Source organism: Pistacia vera, unplaced genomic scaffold (assembly GCF_008641045.1).
Source record: "Pistacia vera cultivar Batoury unplaced genomic scaffold, PisVer_v2 Contig8, whole genome shotgun sequence".
NCBI classification, from domain to species: Eukaryota; Viridiplantae; Streptophyta; class Magnoliopsida; order Sapindales; family Anacardiaceae; genus Pistacia; species Pistacia vera.
Genome location: NW_022196667.1, coordinates 184500 through 203319, shown reverse-complemented (window position 1 = coordinate 203319; position 18820 = coordinate 184500). Strand labels below are relative to the sequence as shown.

The following is an 18820-nucleotide window of genomic DNA, read 5'->3' as shown; positions in this document are numbered from 1 at the left end:
TTTAGGCCGTTGATTTAGTTTCGAATTATTTATAGGCATGAAATCTTTTAAAATTTCCGCAAATGATCAATTACAGGCTTTTAAGAGAAAGTCACTTTGTTATATGAACTTGATTGTGGACCTCTATTGTAGTCCAGAGAAGCTTCCTGTATGGGCCTGATAAATTGATCTTCGTGGGCTAAAGGGAGATTAAACTCACTTGAATCTCACATTTTCATCTCATATTGTTTCTATTGCTATTAAGGATTCAGTTAGAATAATTCTAAATGTATGAACTTTATATATAAATTTTTATATACAAATTGATGTGGTACAAAAGAATTGACTAGCATAATGTAGATAAATGATATGACAAGAATACAGTTATGTTACATTATTTTGTGAACAAGAATTTATATGCTTAATTTGCACATATATCGACATGCCTATTAATGTAACGTTCACAAGTCTTTCTTTAAGAATGAAATTGGCACCGTTTTATAAAGAAATCATATATATAAATAGAAACTTAAATTTCACCTATAAGAGGTTAGTTGAACAGTCAAGTTTATGGTTTGCTCTCACAAAGTCTAGGGTTTGAATTCTATCATGGACATCTATATAATCAAAGCTCATTATTTTCTACTTCTCAAAGATAATAACGTTCTATTGCAGTTGAATTTATGGATTATTAAAAAAGAAAGAAAAAAAATTTGATGTAAAAAAAATACTTTTAATTATAATTGGCTAATCATGTGTTTAGTCAAAGGCAAACTTGCTCCTCACCTACCATTATTTGTAAGACTTAATGCTTAGTCTTTCCTTGGATTAATATAGTGTTAATAATAAGGTAATTGTATTACTCATCCCTTCTATTTAATTTTACTTTATTCTTATATTTACTTGTATAAAACTATTGTAACACAAAAATTTGACATAATCTATACGTATTTGATTTTTGGATTTTGATGGATTGAGACTTCTTTCTGTTGAAGTGAAGACTAAAATAAGGCCTCTCTACACTTTAATGAAATGCAGCGTTTGGCATTTGGCTGAAACAAATCTTGATCATTGAATTCTCCCAAATCTGATGGCTGAGAATCATAGATGAGTCAACAATATAAAGGAGAGAGATGCACAGTCAACGAATGCGTTTTTGGCTGCTTTTTCTTCTGTTTTACAGTTTACTCCTTTACGCGTTATTCTTCTCTGTTTTGAGCTGTTTTGGTTCACTTTAGAAACTCTTGTAACTTGGGTTGATTGGGTGGTTTAGTAATCAATCAAGAGGACTGATTTGCTCTTGTTCTTGGGGATTCCAGGTGAGTGTCTCTAGGAGAAGTTACGGTGTGGGTTTCTTGTAACGAAGAGAGATTGATAGGCTTGTAATTGTTTGGTTGGATCTTTACAAATAATTAGTGCAGCGAGCTCTCCTATTTCCGGAGCTCAACGTGGACGTAGCTTATCCAATTTGGATAAGTGAACCACGGTATATCTTGTGTTCTTTGTTGATGTGATTTGTGTGAATCTTTGTGATTGTTTGATTTGGTGGTTAGTTTGTGTTTACTGGTTGATTATAACAGTGGTATCAGAGCCAATAGGCGTGAGGATCGTTCAATTTGGTGAATCTTGGAACAATCTAGGGTTCTTGGAAATTTCTAGGGTTTGTCGAAATTTGGGGGTTTTTCAAATTGAGTCATTCCGTAGTAATCTAGAGTCCTAGTAGTATAGATTCAAGTGTTAAATTGTCAATTTGAAAGGTTCTTGGAAGAATTAGGGTTCTTCACTCATCAATTTGGGGAATTTGAATCTGCCCCTGTTTTGGATCTAAATTTGGGGTTTCTTGAATCTAAACACAAACACCTACAATATGTCAACTACACGAATTGAAATCACTCAATACGACGGGAAGATTGACTTCGGCAGTTGGAAGAAAAAAATGAAGGCTCTACTCTCCCACAACAAAGTGGGGATTGCTCTGGAGAAGGACGAATCCAAGTGGCCAGAGGAGAAATTAAAGAAGAAGGATGAGATCAATGAGGAAGCGTACAACCTCATAGTGATGAATCTGTCAGACAATGTCTTGCGAAAGGTAGATGGGCTAGAAACTCCTCTAGCCCTATGGGGTAAACTCGAAACCTTTTATTCTTTACATTCAGCACCTAATCTTGCGTTTTTAAAGGGTGCTTTATTTTCGTACAGAATGGATAGTTCTAAATCAATTGAGGATAACCTAGATGAATTCTTGAAAATGACTTTAATTCTTAAAGGAACTGATCAAGAACTAGGGGACACCAGCTTAGCAATGATTTTACTAAATTCATTAACCGAAGATTATATTGTTGTAAAGAATGCTTTGCAGTATTCAGGGACTGTACCTAGTTTAGATTTGATAGTTGCTGGACTCAAAGCTAGGGAACTAGAGCTTAAGGTTCAGAAAAGATCTGGGAGTAATCTGTTTGTAAAAAGTAGGTCAGAATCTAGTCAAACAGGAAAGACAAATCAGTATCAACAGGGGTCTAAAAACAAGAAAAAATGGAAGGGTAACAATAAAACTAAATCTGACACTAGGAAGTGTTTCTTTTGCAATAAACCTGGTCATATAAAAAAGAACTGTTTTGATTGGTTAAAGAAACAAAAACAGGGTAACACTGAAAGCAACCTAGTATCTAGTAAGAACCAATTGGATGAGCCTGAGGTCTTGACAGTGTCAACATCTGACACTGCTAAGGAATGGGTCCTGGACTCAGGCTGCTCCTTCCATATGAGCCCAAACAAGAACTGGTTTCAAGACCTAGAATTACATGAAAATGAGATTGTCTATATGGGAAACAACCAGCCTTGTAGTGTTAAGGGAATAGGCAGTATAACCCTTAGATTAACTGATGGAAAAACTGTAAAACTAACCAAGGTGAGGTATATCCCTGATTTAAAAAGAAATCTCATATCTTTAGGGACCCTTGATGAGGTTGGATGTTCTTATAAGGCTAATAATGGATGCTTGTATGTGTATAAAAATCAGAACCTTGTTCTTAAAGGGGAAAAGAGGAATGGTCTCTATATATTGTGTGGTGCTTTTGACTCTGAATGTTTTAATGCTACTATGCTTCCTAGTAAACTGTCTGCCACTGAAAAATGGCACCTTAGGTTAGGGCATATGAGTCAGAAGGGTATGAGTATCCTAAGTAATCGGGGGATGTTTGGTAGGGACACTATCTCTAACCTGGAATTCTGTGAAAACTGTGTGTTAGGAAAGCAACACAGACTGAGTTTCTCAAAGGGGACTCACTTAGCCACAAACTGCCTAGAATACCTTCATTCTGACCTTTGGGGACCTGAAAGAACTAAATCTCATGGTGGAAATAGTTACTTCTTATCGATAGTTGATGATTACAGCAGAAAAGTTTGGACATTCCCTTTGAAAACCAAAGACCAAGCTTTGAACAGGTTTAGGGAGTGGAAATTACTAGTGGAAAACCAAACTGGTAAGAGTGTAAAGGCCTTAAGAACTGATAATGGGCTAGAGTTTTGCAACACTGAGTTTGATTGTTTCTGTAGAGAGCATGGCATTTTAAGGCATAGAACTGTAGCCAGGACCCCTCAACAAAATGGGGTGGCAGAAAGGATGAATAGAACCTTACTAGAAAAGGTTAGGTGCCTCTTATTTACCTCAGGACTACCAAACTCATTTTGGGGAGAAGCATTAGCTACTACAGTCTACCTTGTAAATAGAAGCCCATCCACCGCCATTAATGGGAAATGCCCTGAAGAAATATGGACTGGGAGGAAACCAAATTTGAACCACCTAAGAATGTTTGGGTGTGCTGCTTATGCACACACTGTGGGGGGAAAACTTGAGCCTAGGTCCACCAAATGCATATTCCTAGGTTACCAAGAAGGCACAAAAGGGTACAGATTATGGGATAGGGAAACACCTGGGGTAAAAATCATAGTGAGCCGAGATGTAGTGTTCAATGAGAGTAAATTCCCTTGTAAAGACACTGTCACTGATCAAGAAACTGTTAGTAATACTGATTATTACCCTAACCCCACAAGAAGTACACAAATTGAGGTGGAGCAACTTACATATCAGCCTAGCCCTACCCAACCAGTAACAGAACCCCAAACTGAAACTGAAACTGAAACTGAAACTGAACAGTTAGAACATGGACAACCAGAAGAAGAAACTGGTGAAGAAATTCTTGAACATCAACAAAGTGATCTACATCATTACCAACTTGCAAGGGACAGAACCAGAAGAGAGGTAAGGCCACCTGCTAGATATTCCTATGCTGACCTAATATTTACTTCTTTGCTTGCAGGTACAGAAGTCCAAAGAACAGAACCTGAAACGTATGAGGAGGCCATGATGTCCAAAGAGAAAGACAAATGGAAAGCAGCAATGAGGGAAGAGATGCACTCATTAGAGGTAAACAAAACCTGGTCTTTGGTACCTAAACCCAAAGACCAGAAACTTATTCAATGTAAATGGCTGTACAAATTAAAGGATGGTATGTCTGTTTCTGATCCCCCTAGGTATAAAGCCAGGCTTGTTGCCAAAGGCTATACACAAAGAGAGGGAATAGACTTCAGTGAAGTCTTTTCCCCAGTAGTAAAATACAAAACCATCAGGGTTATGCTCTCTATTGCTGCTCACCAAAACTTAGAATTGGAGCAGCTTGATGTCACCACTGCCTTCCTGCATGGCAGCTTAGATGAGCAGATTTTTATGTGTCAGCCTGTAGGTTTTATTGATTATAAAATGCCAAATCATGTATGCCTGTTACACAAGTCACTATATGGCCTCAAACAGGCCCCTAGGCAGTGGTACATAAGATTTGATACTTTCATAGTGGGCTTGGGTTTCAAAAGAAGTAGATATGATAGTTGCTTCTATTTTGATTTAGATGAGGATCTGCCTTTGTATCTACTATTGTATGTTGATGACATGTTACTTATTAGTAGATCTAAGTCAAAAATACAAGAGTTGAAAAAGAAACTAAGCTCAGAATTTGCTATGAAAGACCTGGGTAATGCCAAGAAAATGTTAGGTATGGTTATATCTAGAGATATGAGAAATAACTGCTTAAAACTTGAACAGAAATCATACCTGAAAAAAATTGATAAATAGGTTTGAAATGATTGACTGTAAACCTGTCTCCACGCCTTTAGCAAACCATTTTATGCTAAGTAAAAGTCAATGTCCTAAAACTGAAGCTGAGATGATAAAGATGAATGATGTCCCATATGCAAGTGTAATAGGCTCTATAATGTATGCAATGATAAGCACTAGACATGATCTTTCTTTTGCTATATCAATGCTTAGTAGATTTATGTCCAACCCTGGCAGTGAACATTGGACTGCCTTGAAATGGGTTCTTAGGTACCTTAACAGTTCATTAAGTGTTGGTTTAAAGTACTCCAAAAGAACTACTATGCTTGATCTTGTTGGGTTCGTAGATTCTAATTTTGCAGGTGATAAGGACACTAGAAAATCCACTACAGCCTATTACTTCACACTTGGAGGAAACTGTATAAGCTGGAAATCTCAGTTGCAGCCCATTGTAGCATTGTCATCAACTGAGGCAGAGTACATAGCCATAGCAGATGTGTTTAAGGAGGCCGTGTGGTTGCAGGGAATGTTGTCAGAAGCAAATCTATCTGATGGGAAGGTCATAATCTACTCTGACAGCCAGAGTGCGATTCATCTTAGTAAAAACCCAGTGTATCACGAAAGAACCAAACATGTAGATGTCAGATTCCATTTTGTGAGAGATCTAGTTGCCCAAGGAGTAGTTGAGTTGAAGAAGGTTGCCAATGAAGAAAATCCAACAGATATGGGGACAAAAGTCATTACACCAGCAAAGTTCAATCATTGCTTGAAGTTGCTATCAGTGGAGTAATCACAAGTGACCTGGAGCTATGAGGGATATGGTTTAGAGTGAGCTGCACTACCTGAGTTTCAAGTCTTCAAGGTGGAGATTGTTGAAGTGAAGACTAAAATAAGGCCTCTCTACACTTTAATGAAACGCAGCGTTTGGCATTTGGCTGAAACAAATCTTGATCATTGAATTCTCCCAAATCTGATGGCTGAGAATCATAGATGAGTCAACAATATAAAGGAGAGAGATGCACAGTCAACGAATGCGTTTTTGGCTGCTTTTTCTTCTGTTTTACAGTTTACTCCTTTACGCGTTATTCTTCTCTGTTTTGAGCTATTTTGGTTCACTTTAGAAACTCTTGTAACTTGGGTTGATTGGGTGGTTTAGTAATCAATCAAGAGGGCTGATTTGCTCTTGTTCTTGGGGATTCCAGGTGAGTGTCTCTAGGAGAAGTTACGGTGTGGGTTTCTTGTAACGAAGAGAGATTGATAGGCTTGTAATCGTTTGGTTGGATCTTTACAAATAATTAGTGCAGCGAGCTCTCCTATTTCCGGAGCTCAACGTGGACGTAGCTTATCCAATTTGGATAAGTGAACCACGGTATATCTTGTGCTCTTTGTTGATGTGATTTGTGTGAATCTTTGTGATTGTTTGATTTGGTGGTTAGTTTGTGTTTACTGGTTGATTATAATACTTTCTTTAGATTAACTTTAGTCTTAACTGGTACGATTCTTTGGTCAATTATATATCCTTAATTACTTCAGGTCAGATCTACAAGAAATCAAGTCGGCTTGTCTCAGGTCGTTATTTGTAGTACTAAAAATAGTTTTATCGATATAAAAAGGAGTAGTATAATTTCTTTTAATTTATGAAAGTTTTATTTTAGATGTGATTTATAAAAACTTTATATCAAATAAAGGCTTATCACTAAGTGGCAAGAGTCTTATTTAAAACATTTATATTAAATCTAATAACTAGAAAAAAAAAATTATTATTTTTTATTGGAATTTTTCTCAAGATCTAATATGAAAATCTTACGGTATATGAGTAATTTCAGTAAGTTATTGTAATATTGCTTCTGCTGCTATTTTGAAAAGAACAAATGTCCATATTAAACTTGATCATCAAATAGTTTGATAGAAATTTTTGGATGTATTATTCAAGAGATTCTGAGTTTGAGTCTCCCCTCGGCTGTTAAATAGAGATAGACACTGAAACTTTTACCTAACTAATAGTTTCAGGGTCCCAGATGATTAGTTGAGGTGCGTGTAAACTGGCTCGGACACCCCGGTTATTTAAAAAAAAAAATTCTAGTTCCAGAAGTTGTCAAAATATTGTTATGTAATTATATTAATTTCGTGTGTGGTTTAATTCATTTAGGACAAGAATACAAGTAAAATGTGGAAAAGAAGTTATAAATTGATATACAGTAGATAAATTTAAGAGAATTTATGGGAAAACTTTTTAATTATGTATTATATACTGTATAATTACTTATGCATAATGTAGTAAAATTGGATATTTTATGAAAACCACCGTAAACCACCAATAATCACCATAAATCACCACAAAATCCCTGCCCATCCACTGCAAAAACCACCTTCAAACCAACCTTAAACCATCACAAAAATCATCTTACCATGGATACTCACAAAACCTCCGTCAAACACCGATAAAAAAATTAAGAAGAAAACTCGCAATCAAACTCCCAAAGGCTAACGAAATGACCAAGCAAATTTCTTGTGGCAGCCATAGGAGCCGGGAGCTGCTCACAGTAGTGCCGCCACGCAGGTGACGGCCTCCAGGTAAGCTCTTTCGCTTCAGCACGCGAGCTGTTGAAATTTCATTCTAATTAGCTGAAACTGAAGATTGGTTGGATTTCTCGGTTTAGATTACAACTTGAGTGTTCAGTATTTAAGCATGAAATGCACCTCCGGTTCTATGATAGATAATAAGTTTTCTTGTATTTTTTTGCAGGAATCAATTATGGGCAGATGTTGAAATATGGGGTTATTCGTATGCATGACTTGGTAAACGACATAATGAACTGGGAAAGATTTTATTTGAGTGAAAATTGCTGTGCCACAGTAAACCTGTCTTTCCTCAGTTATTTAGTGCTCAGTACCTAACAGATTCAACCCTGGATTAACACATTTTTTTTTTATTTTAATTATCTGCTTGTTTTATCTTTATTTGATTATGTAGGAACAGGACTACAATAACATCTACATTGAGAAATTACTAGACGTCATGCCACCTAGTCAATATAAACTCGAGACACCAATCGTTGTTAGTACCTTAGATCAATGTTCTGAAAACCGGACCGGGAGTCAACTTGGCCAGAGGCCCGGTTTCCGGTTTTCATGGTTGGACCAGTCCGACCGATCGGTCGGACCGCTGACGTCAGCAAAAAATGAAAAAAAGTAAAAAAAATTTAAAAATCCAGATTTTTATGTAACTAAAATCTAAAACCCATCCAACCAACTCTACAATAATAATAAAACCATCCAAGTTTGATAGTTAATGACTTAATGTTTACAAATTCAATCCTCAAAGTCTAAAGTTTCAAACATCATTAAAGGCATTACAAAGTAATATCACGACTGTAGTGTAGCAGACCAGCCACGGTAAGGAAGAAGCAGAGTAGCAGACCAGCGATGATTGAAGAGGTTGAAGACTTGAAGGCTGAAGCTGAAAATTGAAGGAGATCGCGAATGGAGGAGGATTGGACTGGAGCCTGAAGAGGTTGATTGAAGAGGAGGAGATCGCAATGATTGAAGAGGTTGAAGACTTGAAGGCTGAAGCTGAAGCTGAAGCTTGAAGGAGATCCGAGATCACGAATGGAGGAGGAGGACTGGACTAGAGAGTGGAGATCGCGAATGGCAAAGGCAAACCAAAAAGCAAACGCAAATTTCAATTTAGTAAAGTGGCAGACAGCTAATCTGCAAAAGAAATAGAAAATGGATTAAAAAAATTGGGGGTTTGACCGTTTGACTTTAACTTTTTTAACTTTTTTCACATTTTTAAATTTTACTTAGTGGACCGGATTTGTTTCTTATACCCGTTGGACCGTTGGTTTGCTACAGTAAGACGATCCAACTGCGGTTTGAAATGGTCTAACTTAAAAACTCGGGTTTTTACTCTTTTTAAACCAAAAATCTCAGCGAAACCCGGTCGGACTGGTTTGACCGCCCGATCCGGTCCGGGTTTCAGAACATTAGCTTAGATATTGTAGGCTGCCAAGTGTGATGTTACAAATAAGGGTGCAGAAATCCGGTTAACCGAACCGGATTACCCATTTTTCAAACCAAATCAGTTTTTTGGTTCAAAGAATAATCCAAACCGAAACCGGACCGGATTATCTCTTGAACCAATTATTAACCAAACCGAATTAGTTACCAGTTAACCAGATTATTATTTAATATTTTTTTGTTAAAAAAATAAAATAAAATTTAAACACAGACCCAACCCTCAAGCCGCCCCATCAACATTGCCCTCACCTTCCTCTTGTCTTCTTCCTCCCCCACTGTCACCCTCAGGCTCACGCCTGCGCCACTCTTACTTATCAAAAATCAAACATTCTATCATTGGCTTTGAACATTTCAACAAAATCATATATTTTATTTTGCTAAGTTGGGCTCTCAAAATCCCAAATCAAATCGCTCCAAATAAACCCTAAAAATCAAAATCGAACCATAACCCAAAATCAAACAATCCCACAAACCAAAATAATCATCAATGGTGTCGTCGTCGCTATCCAAGGCCACAAGTTGCGACCTAGTGGTGGTGGCCTGGCAAAAGCTTAGCAAAACCGCAAGCACAAGGCAATTAATGGCTACCAATGCCGCAAGTTGTAGCGTTGTGTAGCCGGCCCTGAATCACAAATGCCCCATGTCACGTCTTTAAGATTTGGGCGAGATTTGAGAAGAGGCGTGTTTGACTTTGAGAAGATGAGTAGATTAGGTTTAGTGGTTTAGAAGATGAGAGGCCAAGATGAAAGGTTTAATTTTCAAAACAGATTTATAGAAGATATGGTTTTTAAAATTTTTGGGGAAAACCAAAAGTAGATTTATTGAAGGTATGGGTTTTAAATATTTTGGGAAAATCGGTTTCGGTTAACCAATTCAAAATTAGACTTGAACGGTTAACCGAACTGGTTTTTCGGTTTTCTTAATTTTGCAAACTGAAACCAAACTGGTTATTCTGAAAAACTAATTGTTCAGACCAGTTTCGGTCCCCTTTTTTGGTTCGGTTGGTTTTTGGACTTTTTGTGCAGCCCTAGTTATAAAAATGTACAGACTAACAAATAAGTGTGGTTCATAGGTTGCTTAGATTTCATTTGATGTGTGATCATGTCAATGGCAGGAGAATATTTTATGTTTAGCCGATTATCCTAAATTCCTTTTCACCTGAACGGTGCTTTTGATAGCTGTCTTCTACTTTCTTTGCTCTGCTTTTATTGCTTAATTATGACCTGAGATGTGAAAATTGAGGTTGTTATCTCATATATAAAATGTTACTCATATACCAATCTCAAGGAGTTCAAATGTTGCTCTTGCAGGCACACATACTTATAAAATATTCTGAATATTGCAAATACAAGCTCTGTAATTTGAGGGTTGTATTGTCTACTACTCTTCTACTCTTGCCTTGTAAGTTCACTTAGGTTTGTGATGCACCCGTGGTATCTCAATAATACAAAAGAGGAAGGGGCAGGAAAGGGAATTACTAAAAGCAATAGGTGGCAGAGTTAGTTACAAGGAATCCGAGTGTGTCAATAATAAAAATGAGAGACGTGAGGTGTAGAGGGCATTCTATATTTTTCTGGGTGAATAGTATCTAGAGGTATTGGCCCTCAAAGTCCAGCTGTTATTTTGCTTTGGGTCTATAATTATTTGTTCCTTTTGTTGATGAACCACTGTTCTATTGAGTATCAATATAATTGTCATTTTCTTCTGGTTTGTTCCATTTTTATTCCTTTTATTACTTGATTGATTACTTTAATAAGTCATTGTGCATGTTGAGTTGCTGAGTGTAAGAGAGGAAGTGAGTTTGGATTAATTTATAGAAGCCAGTATTCATCAACTGGTATTAGAGCAAGGCGATTTGCTGGGGTATGGTTGGTACAAGGCTGGATAATAGAGTTGAGAATGTGGAAAAGGACATGGCAATGGTTCAGAGAGATGTGGGTAGGATAACATAGATGGTGAATGCCATGAGAGAAATCTTGATGGCTGTTCAAAACTGTTAGTAATTGATGTACCATACACAGCAGAAAAACAAAAAATCAATCGATAAATGAATTACCTTTCTTTGCCAAGATCCGAGTATAGATTATACCATTTACATGTTTATAAACAAAATCTGTATAAAGTAAATCCTTTCAAGGATTAGAATACTTACGTACGTTTGGAGGCTCCTCTGAATATCTTTGACTTCAGAGAGGAACACTGTTCACGGTTACTGTTCACATGGTTTTTCGCTAATCGATCCAAAGTAAGATCGCATTCACGGAAGTCCACACAAAGATAATCCGCAGAATCCTTGATTGTTTTTCTAGAACAATCAAAGGCTTCAAGAATCAAGAAAGAAGAACAAGAAAAGTTTTATTCTTGAGAAAGAGAGAGATAGGGTGGCTAGGGTTTTAATTGAATGAATAATTCAACTTTGTTTTAATTTTAAGCTGCACTTATATGGTGCAACAATTAAAACCCTATTCCACTTAGGAATAGCCATGGGCTCCAACCCTAGTTTACTCTTGCAACCAAACACACCCTATATGATATGATATTTTAATTGATTAATTATTATTATAATTAAAATCAATTAATATATAATAATATATTAATATTTAATTAATAATAACAATTCACTTAAATATATACAGAGATATATTTAAATATAATCTCATTAATTTAATTTTAATATTAAAATTAAATACATGCAATAATCTCAGCAAATTTAATTGCACTGTGAGATTACCAAAATACCCTTTCGTCCTAAAAGACGAAAATACCCTTCTCACAAATTGATTCTTAAATTATCTTGTAAGTGAGTGACCCGTAGGCTCCTCATCATATCGGTAGTGTGTAGTATCGCGATTAACAGCAATTAATTGTCTCACTACACACAAACCAAGATTGGCCCCTAGCAAGGCATTATAGCCACCCAATAGATTCGGATTCAGTGAAACCGCAACAATCAATGAAATGGTTACCGTGCAATCAAATCATTTCATCAATTGTTATCTCATCGAGATTGAGGTACAGAAATAATGTTAACCTCAAATATCCTCGACATGTTTATATTTAGTTACTGGACCAATGACAAGAATATTAAATTGGATTGAGAATCAACTCAATCCCACTGTGGCCACATATTTAGTGTCATTGCCATTTACTGAATTACCCAGTGAGATAACTTCTCTTATACCTAGGAGTGATGAATCCTTTGTCGATCCACCATAGTCTCGATACACTTCTCAATGTAGCCAATCACTACCGTATTGATAGCTCTGAATAGAACTACATTAGGCTAGTGTCAAACTACACCAATTGGTGACAAGGCGCTCCGGTGATCTCAAGTCTAAGGATCACATGCACCACCATCCGTTAGAGGATTTATTCCATAGACACTAGGGTTACCATCCATATGGAATTCTCTGGTGGGTCTGTCCAGTGAACTTGCCTCTAGCAAGCACCTATGCGTTGCACCACATTGTCGGCAAACAACCTTGACAAGTGAGATCAGTCATTGCCTTTCAACAGGGTCATTCAACACTATAATAGTCTTATCGTATTATCTATGTCCTTGGTCAAAATAATACTAGGGCTACTGACGTTTCTAAAATGGCCACCATATGTGATCATATGGTTCTCACTATCAAGATTTGAAACACTTGATACCCTCGTCATGGTTCAACCATCCTAAGGACATATATCATTACATACACGATATAGAAGAATATGCGTTTTATTGATAAATAAACATTTATTACAGAGTCAATTTTACAATAATTGATTGGCTCTAGGGCATCTACTCTAACAATCTCCCACTTGCACTATAGCCAATCATTCATGTATTTAATAACGAATGACCTTAAGTGTTTTTCATGCTTCTGCTACGATAGAGGCTTCGTCAGTGGATCGACGAGATTGTCATCAGTGTGCACTTTACTGATCTGTACATCTTTCCTCTCAACCATTTCTCTGATGAGATGAAAACGCTCAAGTATGTGTCTAAACTTCTGCTGAGACTGTGATTCATTTGCTTGAGCAATTACTCCATTGTTGTCACAATAGACATCTATCGGATCAACAATCATGGAAACCACACCAAGTTCGGTGACGAACTTCTTAATCCAGACTGTCTCCTTGGCCGCATCGGATAATGCAATATACTTAGCAACATTGTAGAGTTCGCTATAGTTCTTTGCTTGGAGCTCTTCCAGCTCACTACACCCCCATTGAGACAAAATACAAACCCTGATTGCGATCGATAATCATCTTTATCCATTTGGAAACTAGCATCATTGTATCCTCTTACAATGAGCTCATCTTCCCATCCATTAACCAAGAACATGTCCTTAGTCCTCTTCAGGTACTTAAAGATGTTATTGACAACTATCCAGTGACACTCACCTGGATCCGATTGATATCTACAATAAGTGCTTAACGCACATGAGACATCAATCCGAGTATATAACATAACATGACATACATGATAGATCCAACTGCTGACGCATATGAGATCATCTTCATTCTATCTCTCTCATCGTGTGTTTTAGGACACATATCCTTAAAAAGATAGATACCATGTGACATCGGAATAAATCCATTCTTGGATTCTTCCATACTGAATCTCTTTAGTACCTTGTCAATGTATGTACTATGACTTAGGCCAAGCAACCTATGTGATTTATCTCGGTAGATCTTTATTTCGAGGATATAGGCTGCTTCTCCTAAGTCTTTCTTGGAGAAGCACTTGGATAACCAAGTCTTTACCGACTGCAAGTTTAGTATATCATTCCCGATTAGAAGTATGTCATCGACATACAACACTAGGAATGCCACTGCGCTCTCACTCACTTTCTTGTAAACACATGGCTCATCTTCGTTCTTGATAAAATCGAATACTTTTACGGCTTCATCAAAACGAATGTTCTAGCTCCTTGAAGCTTGCTTGAGTCCATAAATGGATCTCCGCAACTTGCATACCTTCTCAGCTTGCCCATCAAGAATGAAACCATCGGGTTGTGTCATATACACATCCTCTTCAAGGTTTTCGTTTAGGAAAGTCGTTTTAACATCCATTTGCCAAATTTCATAATCATGATATGCAGCAATTGCAAGCATAATCCAGATGGATTTAATCATGGAAACTAGCGAAAAGGTTTCCTTATAGTCAATACCATGAATTTGTTTGAAACCTTTGGCAACTAGTTGTGCTTTATAAGTGTGCACCTTGCCATCCATGTTAGTCTTCTTCTTGAAGACCTATTTACACCCTATGGGTTTTACCCCTTCAGGTGGTTCCACCCCAAACCATACTTGGCTCTGGTACATAGAGTCTATCTCAGATTTCATGGCTTCAAGCCATTTAACGAATCTGGATCCGATATAGCGTCTTCGTCTTGGTAGACAAGTACGTCACCATGTTGAGTCAAGAGATAACTATATCTCTCAGGCTCATGACGTACTCTCCCAGATCTACGTAGCTCCTGTGCTACTTAAGGTGATTCACTTTGATTCACAAGTTGTGGAGTAACCTTCTCCTGATATTCAACCATTACTTGTGGCACATCTTCCCATCCTTCGTCTAGTCTATCTTGTGGCTCTAGAACTTCATCGAGTTCTACTTTTCTCCCACTAGTACTTCTTGGAAAAAAATTCTTTTCTAGGAAGACACAAGTACGAGCAACAAAAATTTTGTGCTCTTCTGGATGGTAGAAATAATATCCTTTGGTCTCTTTAGGATATCCCATAAATATACATTTGAAGGATTTTGGGCCCAGCTTGTTCGAAGTCAATTTTTTGACATAAGCTTTGCAACCCCAAATCCTTAGATAAGACAAATTGGGCTTTCGTCCATTCCATAGTTCAAATGGAGTCTTGTCTACAGACTTTGAGGGCACATGGTTCAAAATATGAGTTGCAGTCTCTAAGGCATAACCCCAGAATGACGCAGGTAAATCACTAAAACTCATCATGGACCTAACCATATCAAGTAAGGTCCTATTCGTCCTTTCAGACACTCCATTGTGTTGTGGTGTATATGGAGGGGTGAGTTGTGATACTATCCCACATTCTTTCAGGTATTCAGAAAACCCTAAGCTTAAGTATTCACCTTCTCGATCTGACCGAAGAGCTTTAATACTTTTGCCCAACAGATTCTGTACTTCATTCCTGAATTCTTTGAACTTATCAAAGACTTCAGATTTATGTCTCATGAGGTAGACATAACCATATCAACTGAAATCATCAATAAATGTGATGAAGTAGGAATATCTACCTCTGGCTTCAACTGTTAGTGGACCACAAACATCACTATGGATGATGCCTAACAGTTTAGTAGCCCTTTCACTTTGTCCTATGAAAGGTGACTTGGTCATCTTGCCTAAAAGACATGACTCACATACCTCAAATGACTAGAAGTCAAAAGGGTCCAAAACTCCATCCCTTTGAAGTTTTGCAATGCAGGTCTGATTAACATGACCCAATCTACAATGCCAGAGGTATGTATGGTTTTGTTCGCTATGTTTAGCTTTCTTAGTTTCAATGTTGAGAATATCCTTATTGTTCAAATCAAGAACATATAATCCATTATATAACCTTGCAATTCTAAATAGAATACCATTCAAACTAAAGGACAACAATCCGTTAGAAATCTCAAAACGATATCCTATATTATCCAAAGCGGATACTGAAATAATGTTTCTAGAAATCGTAGGTACAAAATAACAGTCTTTGAGTTCTAATAATAAGCCTAAAGGCAAAGACAAACAATGAGTCCCTACAGCTAATGCAGCCACATGTGCTCCATTTCCAACTCGTAGGTCCACTTCTCCCTTAGCAAGCAATCTACTCTGTCATAGTCCCTACACATCAGTACAAATATGAGTACCACATCCTAGAGGTGGTCAAGGACCAGTCCCAAGCAGGCCTGGGCCTAGGCTCGTTTGGGACTAGTCCTTTTGGGACTAGTCGCTCTTGGGCCTAGGACCGGTCCCAGGCCCATTAGCAATTTTAGGACACGGACCGGTCCCTAGGATTGGTCCTATGGGCCCAGGACCGGTCCTGTGGGCCTGGAAAAATTATTTTCCCCCTTGANTAATTTATTTTATGTGAATTGTGATGAATAATTGTTTGTGTTTTGGTTTTGATTGACGAATTTTATGTGAATTGTGATGAATTGATTGAATTCAAGTGTTGCTTAAAGATTACAGGTTATGAGTTACATTGGACACAAATGAATGAATAATGAAAATTTGTTAGGGGTGTATTTGTAAACTTATAAGGTGTTTTTGTTATTTTTTAAACTAATAGGGGGGTAACTGATTTTTTATAGGGTACCCTGGAAAGGAACCGGAACCTGCATTTTAGGTTCCGGTTCCTTGAATTGAAGAACCTGCACTGTGGGGTTCCGGTTCCGGTTCCTTTTTTTGGGAACCTGTACTGTGCGGTTCCGGTTCCGGTTCTCCCAGAAAATGTAGGGTACCCGGAATCGCTCACCCCTACTTTCAATCACATTTTTATAACTCTAAACAAGAAGTATCACAGTCTTATTTTTGAATTATTATGTTTACAACTTTAAATAAGAAATCATAAGTAATTTTTTTATATAAATTAATATGCATATTTTTATATATAATACTAATCTTAGTGACATGGACATGTAAGTAAAATGATGATATATTGAATGGTTGTGTAACGCTTGTATACTGAGATATCATTCAGAATTTTAAATTTGTGATAATTGTTTGGGGTGAGTAATATTTCATTTCTATGAATCCTTTATATGAGAAACGAAGCTTAAGGTCTTTGTGTAGGCCTAACCATTTAAGACTGGCTACCATATATTCTACATGGGGACCCAAAAAACTTTGACTTGGTTGCCGATTTTGACTTGGTTGCGGCGACCCTATGTCCAAGGAAAATTATTGCTGGGGCCATCACCACCTCAGGTCCAAGGAAAATTCTGAAAATTTACTTAATAAATTAAATATATCAATTTTTGGGCAATTATTATAAGTTGTCCTATTTCCACAGGTAAATTAAAAAAACTTTGACTTGGTCGCCAACTTTGACTTGGCGGCTGCCTCTTATTTTTCCGATGTTTATTTTACACTTCACCCCTTAACTTCTTGACTACGTTATCAAAACTTATGAACCTAATAAAGTCAAGGGTCACTGTTTTGTGGGTCAGCCAAACTCACTACAAAGACTCTCAAGTCTTAACTTCGTCCTTGCTGCGAGAATTTTAATTTTATTATGTAGAAAATTATATGTTACAAAACCTCTATCTTACGTAAAGACTTGACCCTTATTATAATGTATCAATGAAGAAATCTAAACTTTCATTCATAGAGGAAACTATTCCTTATTTTAATGTTTCAAGACTTCCTATACTTTCATTCTCTAAGCTTAAAACATTTTTTGTTTTTTTGTTTAAAGTAACTATCCAATTTTGGAAAGTCCCAAGTGATGTGATTTTAACTCTAAACCCTACCGTTAATATAGTTTAGTTAGCTTTAACATACTGGAGAGTAAAAGAGTAAAGGTCCTAAACTTTTTTAATTATTATGATTAATGATTTTAAAGAATATAAAAGGTTCAAGAAAATAAAATAAGAAACCCTAAACTTAATCCTACCCTGCCTCGCAATCTCGCACACCCCCACTATGTACCTCTACCCTTACGCATTCGTCGCTGGCAAGCCCCACACATTCAATGTCGGCAAGGCATAACTAACATGCACTTAGTGCCAGCATACACCCCCAGGTTGTTGTTGAGCTTTCTGGTTGTTTGTCTTTGGTCATGGAGGTTTAATGTTGGTCTTTTAGGGTTATGGATTGAGTGAGTTACAAGGAGTTCTGGGATCGACGGGTCGTCGAGTGCACCTGTTAGTTTCCGAACTATGGTTCCAAATGTAATGGGTTAACTAAAACAATCTAGAGAGTAATAAAAACAAGTATAAAAAACAATCACACACAAATAAAGTAAACAATAAAGAGAAAGCACAAATGTGATGGGTTCTCCTTTTTACAAAACCTGAACTCCAAGGACTCTCAATCCCACCTGGATTCAAAGATCCTACAGTCGCTATTGAAATAGGGGCCAATCCTCTGACAAGGACACAGACATTACACCTTTAGACCCCGCAGTTCCCACTCTTAAGAACTTCGCATCACAGTCGTAGTTATAGTCTCCGACTAGATTTATGGTAACCTTCTCTTTTCCTAACCCTCACTAAATTAGCCTCACTCAACCTTGCTAACTTGAGCATCAGAATGCCTATGGCAAACACCACCTTGGTGTTTTCTATTCGCTTCACTCTTGTTTTCTTGCATGTACAGGTATAGTGGATTGCTAGTGGCCTCAACCTCACTGGATCAATCCCTATTTTTGTAAAGGTATATTTTTTGCATCTACAGTTTGACGCCCACTGTGGGGCCTCTAGCAATCATTCATCTCTCGAACCCTGCTTTGTAAAGAAACTCTCTATAGCTAAAAATTCTGATAACACCAATCTTGGCCTTGAGGCTAGACTGGAAGCTCTGACTGCCCTTATGCAATAGCACTCAGACAAGGTGGCAGCATTGGAAGCTGAGAACACTGCCATCTGGACCGAAAACACCTCCATTAAGGTCGAAAACCAATCTCTGAAAGAGAAGGTAAGTAAAATTTATGACCCTGAGCTTCAACCTTGTCAGGTACAACCCAATCGTTTCCGTGCATTAGTTC

At 37.3% G+C, this 18820-nt stretch overlaps 1 protein-coding gene across 1 annotated transcript; it reads left to right on the top strand.

Moving 5' to 3' along the window:
- Window positions 1–5114: 5114 nt before the first annotated feature.
- Window positions 5115–5879, top strand: LOC116117102 (secreted RxLR effector protein 161-like). The gene has a single exon (XM_031403127.1). The coding sequence runs from the start codon at window positions 5115–5117 to the stop codon at window positions 5877–5879; it is 765 nt and encodes a 254-aa protein (XP_031258987.1).
- Window positions 5880–18820: the final 12941 nt, after the last annotated feature.

Coding starts and splice junctions, on each gene's coding strand:
- LOC116117102 (XM_031403127.1), top strand. CDS start 5,115: ATGATTGACTGTAAACCTGTCTCCACGCCTTTAGCAAACCATTTTATG.